Below are 6,522 nucleotides of genomic sequence, written 5' to 3' on the forward strand. Positions count from 1 at the left end.
CGCCGGCGTGACCGCCGACCCGAGGGAGTTAAGAGCTGCTGTGGAGCCAAAATTATTTACCAGTTATCACTGTAAAGCTGCTTTGACACAATCTGCATTGTAAAAGCGCTATATAAATAAAGGTGACTTGACTTTAATGACACTTAATTCAGCGATGGCACGTACATGTACATAAATTTAACCAATGCATGTGCTAAAGATGAGTGGAAATTATGGCCGAGATAAATAAGCTCTAACAGATTGATTTATTACATCAAAAACCCTTTGGTTACAAGAACATTTCCATTTTTGACATTTATTGTAATTTTTTAAAGCTAAAAATGGTTGACAGAATAACAGAATAAATGCAACACTTTTGTTACCTTTCCATAAACTAAGTGTCTTCCGACGATGAGCATGAAGAACGAAGAGTAGAAAATATTTTTTTTAAAAACCCTGTATAACTTGATTATTTGTGCTGCATTAATCACATAGTTTTTTTCAGCCTTTTAACATTACAGGAATATCATCTATTCTTGATGAGGCACAGTGGAGATCTCTGTTCTAAACTCAAATCAAGAATGAACACACAGTTCACAGAAATATGTAAATCAACGATCAGAAGTCATAGATCATACTAATAACTCAATGACTAAAAGTTTAGCACATATCTAAAATGATCTGAGATTTTCTTTGTTGTTCATTTTTCACCTCCTGAGATCTTTTATTTCACCTGATTCCATTTGATTCCTCTTGCGTGAGGAATGTCCCCTGAGTAACCGATCGATTTCTTCATCAGCAATGGCAGGACCGAGGTGCTCTGGCAGTCCAACGAGTCTCCAGCGACTCAATACATCTGCTGCAACAACACAATGATGCTCCTGCTGAAGTTTCTCTACTGCTGATGCCACAACAGCTGCATCTTTAGGGTTTTTGAGTTCACAGGTGACAGCGGCTGATGCGAGTTTCTGGTAGAGATGTGTTAAAGCTCTGATGGCATGACTTTCAAGATTAATACGTTGAACTCCATTGGATCGAGCTTGAACTTTAATGGTTACATTTTTCTGCTGTTTTTCTGCATTAAATGTCACTCCATACTTTGTTTCAAGCTGTGATAATTGATTCTCATAGGAAAGTTTCATCAGATCCCAATAAACCTTGTCCATCTCAAGTTGAGTTGGAAGATCCTTTATGTCCATGTCCAATGAAGCCCTGATTTGTGGAGAAAAGTTGTTGTCTACATTCACTTGACTTGATTTGTCAGTGAATTGGCTTTGCAGTCTTGTTTTTTCTACTCCTCTTTTAATTAAATCTGTAAATTTCTTCGGTCCAAAGAACAGGCAGTTATTGGCAGACATGGTGAACATCATCCTTGTCTCCTCTGACTGGATGTGACGAAGGACCTGCTTCACACTATCTGAATCCATGTGATTATGATCAATGGCAGCATCACTAAAACTATCCGTACATCTCTGAACAAGAGTCTGAAAGGCATCAGAGGCTTTAGACACAGAATCAGACCTTGAGATCTCAGTGGGATTGATTGAGATGGACACTTCTGCATAAATTTTGACTCCATACTGTTTCTCAATTTGCTTCAGCTCCTTTCCATAAGTGTGTTGCATGTACCAGGACAGAGAGAGAGGGAGAGGGAATACAGCTGGTGTCTCATGTGTAAGTCCAGCAGTGTTAGTGGCCTCAGCTTCATTTGGAGCTCTATTAGATGCAGCAACATCCTCAACATTATTTGGGTCTTCTGATGCTGCAGTCACAGACACAAAGCCGATCACCTAAAAAAAACATAATGGGATTTAATTTAAGGATTTAATACAGTAAAATGGGAAAAAAAAAAAGAATTATTATAATAATTGCTTATTGCTACTAGTGTTTATTGTGAAGCAGTTTTCTCTGGTCATACATAAGCTTTGTTCTCTAAGCAATGAAAACCACAAAAAAAACGGATTACTAATGAGATGACTGTACACAAAGTAAACATGATACCTTTGTTGATGGAGCTCTGTTCTTCTTCAGCATGGACTTTCGTGGAACAGTCACAGAACGTGCTTCATAAGGACAAATCCGTGCCGTCACTTGCTTATCTTTAAACCTCAAAGATATGGGTGTGTGCTTTTTTAACACTTCTAGAGCTGCAGAAAATAAGAAGAATAAGAGCACATTTAATTTAGAGTCTTAAAACAAAAAGACATAACACTTATAATTTACCACATAAATTTAAATGAAAAACAAATGTAATTGTCAGTGTTGGAGAATGTTGGGAGTGTCAACGGCAGATGCTCTGTCAATGTTTATCAGCTAAACTAGATATGAAGGAAAACTGCCCACACTTTATTCATACAGTCTTTTTATTTAATGAAGTAAACATTCAATTAACAAAGGTCAGATGTTGAGAACGACACGTCTGACATAATGCTTGCATTTTTCAATGTTACTAGCTGAACTCCATTAACTAGCCTCTCTGGATACCTGTTCAAATCACTAGTGTCATAACAACACCTGTTTACCATTGTTAAAGGAATTGTGAAAAAAGGAGGTTAGTATGTGTCCAACAGTTCGCTAAAGCTTGACTGTCTTTAAAGTTTGACAGACAAAATGGCGGATGGCACAAAGCTTCTCAGAGCAGTGACTTGATTGGCTACAATTGTTTAATAAATGATTCATCACCAGAATTTTTGATCATATTCACAATCAATACCCAACAATAAGTTTTTCTTTCTTTCTTTCCAAAGATCAAACTCATCCAGAAATTCCATAAATATAAGCTATTTTGTGTTGTATATGTGTGTGTATTTGTGAGAGTTGTAGATACTGCTGACACTTAGAAACTGACTGGATTATACTTGATTGACAGCTGATGTCATTTGTAACAGTTCACTCACGTTACCCTGTATTGCAATGTTTGTTAGACACTGGTACAACACTGGTACTTGCCCTTGTGTATTTATATGGCAAAATACAATATGTATTTAAGCTATTTCACATACTAACATCTATGATAAGATTTAAGCTGAGGTGTTAAAAGTGAATTATCATAAATCATCATATCACCTGTTGATGGTGTTATCTCCACCTCTGCACAGGACTGATCATGCATGAGTTCAAGACTGTGGACAGATGCTTTTCCTTCCATTTTGGACAACCAGACCTGAAGGGCTTTCTGTAATGTTGCTCTCCATCTGTCTGGAAACGGTTCTCTCCAGTCCACTTTGATTATGAATTTAGCAGTATCCAGTAGTGCTGAAGTTTGTGGACTTTCAACACTGGCTGCACCAATGACCTGTTAAAGAAAAAATAGTTCACATTTCTGAATTACCATTTGAAAAAACTATACTCATACCGGAGTAATGTTTATAATTTTTTTTTTTTTGTGCAGGAAAGGTAGCAATTGCAGACCATGAACTACACCACAGCATTATGTTTTTATATGTTATATTCTTTATAATGTTAGAGCAGTTTATTCAATAATTGTGATTTCACAAATGACTGCAATAATAAAATAAAAGAATTAAAACATCTAAGTTTCTGCCATGTAAATTAAAACACCTGCTGAGTTATAATCTGAACCATAAACTGGTATTTAACACCAGATACCAGATATAAAGACTATTCAAAAATAATATTTTAATTTAACTATATATATATATATATATATATATACACACACACACACACATACATTCTAACAAAACAATTTTCATTTGGTGCATTGGTAAATTATGCATTTGGAAATTTAATCATACATACTTAGAAAGTTATTCATAATATTGATATTCTAACAGGATAATGTCCATCAGAAGATATATGACTCAAGCTTGCTCTTTAGACAAGGTCAGTACCTCTTCTGGCTGTAAGTATAGCCGATCCATTGTGAAGTTTTGATGCTTCGTGTCATTCTGAGTTGGTCTAGAGTTATTGAATTGGCTTTCCAGTCTTGTTACTTCTACCTCTCTTTTAATTGCATCTGTAAATTTCTTCGGTCCAAAGAACAGGCAGTTACTGGCAGACATGGTGAACATCATCTTTGACTCCTCGGACTGGATGTGACGAAGGGCCTGCTTCACAATATCTGAATCCATGTCATTGTGATTAATGGCAGCATCACTAAAACTACCCGTACATCTCTGAACAAGAGTCTGAAAGTCTGCAGTGGTTTTAGACACAGAATCAGGGCTTGATCTCTGGATATGTTTGATTGAGACGGACACTTCTGCACAAATAGAGACTCCATGCTGTTTCTCAAATTGTTCTAACTCCTTTCTGTAAGTGTGATGCATGTACCAGAACTGATAGAGAGGAAGAGTGAATCCAGCTGGAGTCTCAGGGGTCATTTCATCAGTGTTAGTGGTCTCAGCTTTATTTGGAGCTCTATTAGATGCAGCAACATCCTCAACATTATGCACAGAGCCGATCACCTAAAAACATATGATGAGATTTGATTTAAAAGTTTGAAACACACAGTGAAATGGCAATACTTGAATTATTATAATACCAAATTATTGCTACAAATTATAGTGTCATTTAATTATAATCATGGGTCAAAGAAATTAAAAATGTAAAATTACAAGTCATTAGCATTTGGGGTAAAAGTTATTTGTCTTTAATATGGCATACATAGATTTTTTGTTGTAAATATCCCTGAGAAGACTTTAAAAATGTTACATTAGCATTTGGGGTAAAAGTTATTAGTCTGAATTACATTTTAATGAATGTCTTCTGTAAATCATGGTAAAAGTGTATATTTAATTTTTGCTCCGAAAAAACAAATTAAACAGGAAAAACAACAACAATTCAAAGCTGTATTACACATATGCTTGACTCTCATATATTAGTATTATTCCTACTACTACTTTACTAAGAGTCTGAACAGAAATAGTTGTTGTTGTTGTTGTTTTTTAAATACATGTTATGCATATTTCTTCGCTCAGTAATGAAAATCTCAAAAACGACATCAATAACTGATGAGATGATTGTACACAAAGTAAACACGATACCTTTGTTGACGGAGCTCTGTTCTCCTTCAGCATGGACTTTCCTGGAACAGTCACAGAAAGTGCTTCATCCAGACAAATCCGTGCAGCCACTTCCTTAAATTGACCTTCCTTATCTTTAAACTTCAAAGATATGGGTGTGTGCTTTTTTAACACTTCTAGAGCTGCAGAAAAAAAAGAGTACATTATTATGGCAAAAAAATGCTGGTTCATTCAGAAACTATTTAAGCTGAAAAAGGTATTAAAGTGAATTATCATCATATCACCTGTTGATGGAGTTATCTGCACCTCTGCACAGGACTGATCATCCATGAGTTTAAGGCGGTGGACAGATGGTTTTCCTTCCAGTCTGAGCAAACAGCTCTGAAGGGCTTTCTGTAATGTTGCTCTCCATCTGTCTGGAAATGGTTCGCTCCAGTCCACTTTGATTATAAATTTGGCGATATCCAGTGGTGCTGAAGGTTGTGGCCTTTCATCTCCAGCTGTATAGATATCCTGTTGATGGGGAAATTGTTATAAATGCAGATTCTGAATAAAACACACAACTCAGTACTGACCTGAGTAATGTTTACAAAAAACTATTTTATGTAGAAGAGCAGCAAGTGCTGACCATAAACTACACCTGTGCATTAGTACTGAATGTTTTCATATTTTATATTGTTTGTATTATTAAAGTAGTTTATTTGTTTATTTAATTTGTATTTGTAATTTGACAAATGGCTGCAATAATAAAGAAAATTCAGACATGATTGTTCATCATCAGCTCTTAAAAACTGAAAGAGAGAATGACCGGCTGAGTTATAAGAACTCCAAACTGGTGTTATTAGCAAAACTGTGAAAAATATTTTTTGAAAAATAATATTTATCAGTAAAAAGGTTTTATGATAAGCAGGTGGTTACATATATTCTAATAAAACAATTACTTTTTATTTGATACATTATGCTTTGGCATTTAATCATATATTCATATAGAATTATTCTGGTTGGTTAATGGCACTCAGTTTTACTCTTTAGTCAATACCTCTTCTGACTGTAGGTCTGATCTGAGTGTTCGATCCGTTGTGAAGTTTGGATGCATCATGTCATCCAGAGTTGGTCTAGAGTCTTGACCTTCAGCTCCTGCTGTATATAAGTCCTAACATTCAGAAAAAGACACCATCTTAAAACACTGTTTAAAAAATTATTTCAGTAATCCATTTAAAATCATACAATCCTTTATATATTTCAACTCCATATATCTGGATAAGACATTTTTTGTTAAATTCACCCTGCTAAAATGATATCTTGTGAATCAAGAACAGCTTTTTGTTTAGCTGGAGTACTTGACCATCTATAAAGGAGTTTCTTCAACATGAGTACCAAAATAAACAGGACAGACACCTGACAGCTTGTTTGTGGTGGAAAAAATGTTTACATGATCTGATTGTGTAATTGAAATGTTGATGTAATAACTTTATAAGCTTGCAAATCCCTTCTGTTGTACATTTTCCACAGCTCCAGAAAAAAATAATAAAGCCACAGGATTATTTGTTAATTG

The 6,522-nt window shown here is 35.2% G+C and overlaps 1 protein-coding gene across 1 annotated transcript; it reads right to left on the reverse strand.

Moving 5' to 3' along the window:
• Positions 1-226: 226 nt before the first annotated feature.
• LOC125267411 lies at positions 227-6,157 on the reverse strand. The gene is made up of 7 exons (XM_048189018.1): positions 6,007-6,157; positions 5,252-5,480; positions 4,989-5,149; positions 3,834-4,409; positions 3,046-3,274; positions 1,981-2,126; positions 227-1,769 (listed from the first exon to the last, which is right to left on the reverse strand). The coding sequence occupies exons 1-7, from the start codon at positions 6,064-6,066 to the stop codon at positions 687-689; spliced, it is 2,484 nt and encodes an 827-aa protein (XP_048044975.1). The 5' UTR covers positions 6,067-6,157; the 3' UTR covers positions 227-686.
• Positions 6,158-6,522: the final 365 nt, after the last annotated feature.

This window comes from Megalobrama amblycephala, linkage group LG1 (genome assembly GCF_018812025.1).
Source record: "Megalobrama amblycephala isolate DHTTF-2021 linkage group LG1, ASM1881202v1, whole genome shotgun sequence".
In the NCBI taxonomy this organism is placed as follows: Eukaryota; Metazoa; Chordata; class Actinopteri; order Cypriniformes; family Xenocyprididae; genus Megalobrama; species Megalobrama amblycephala.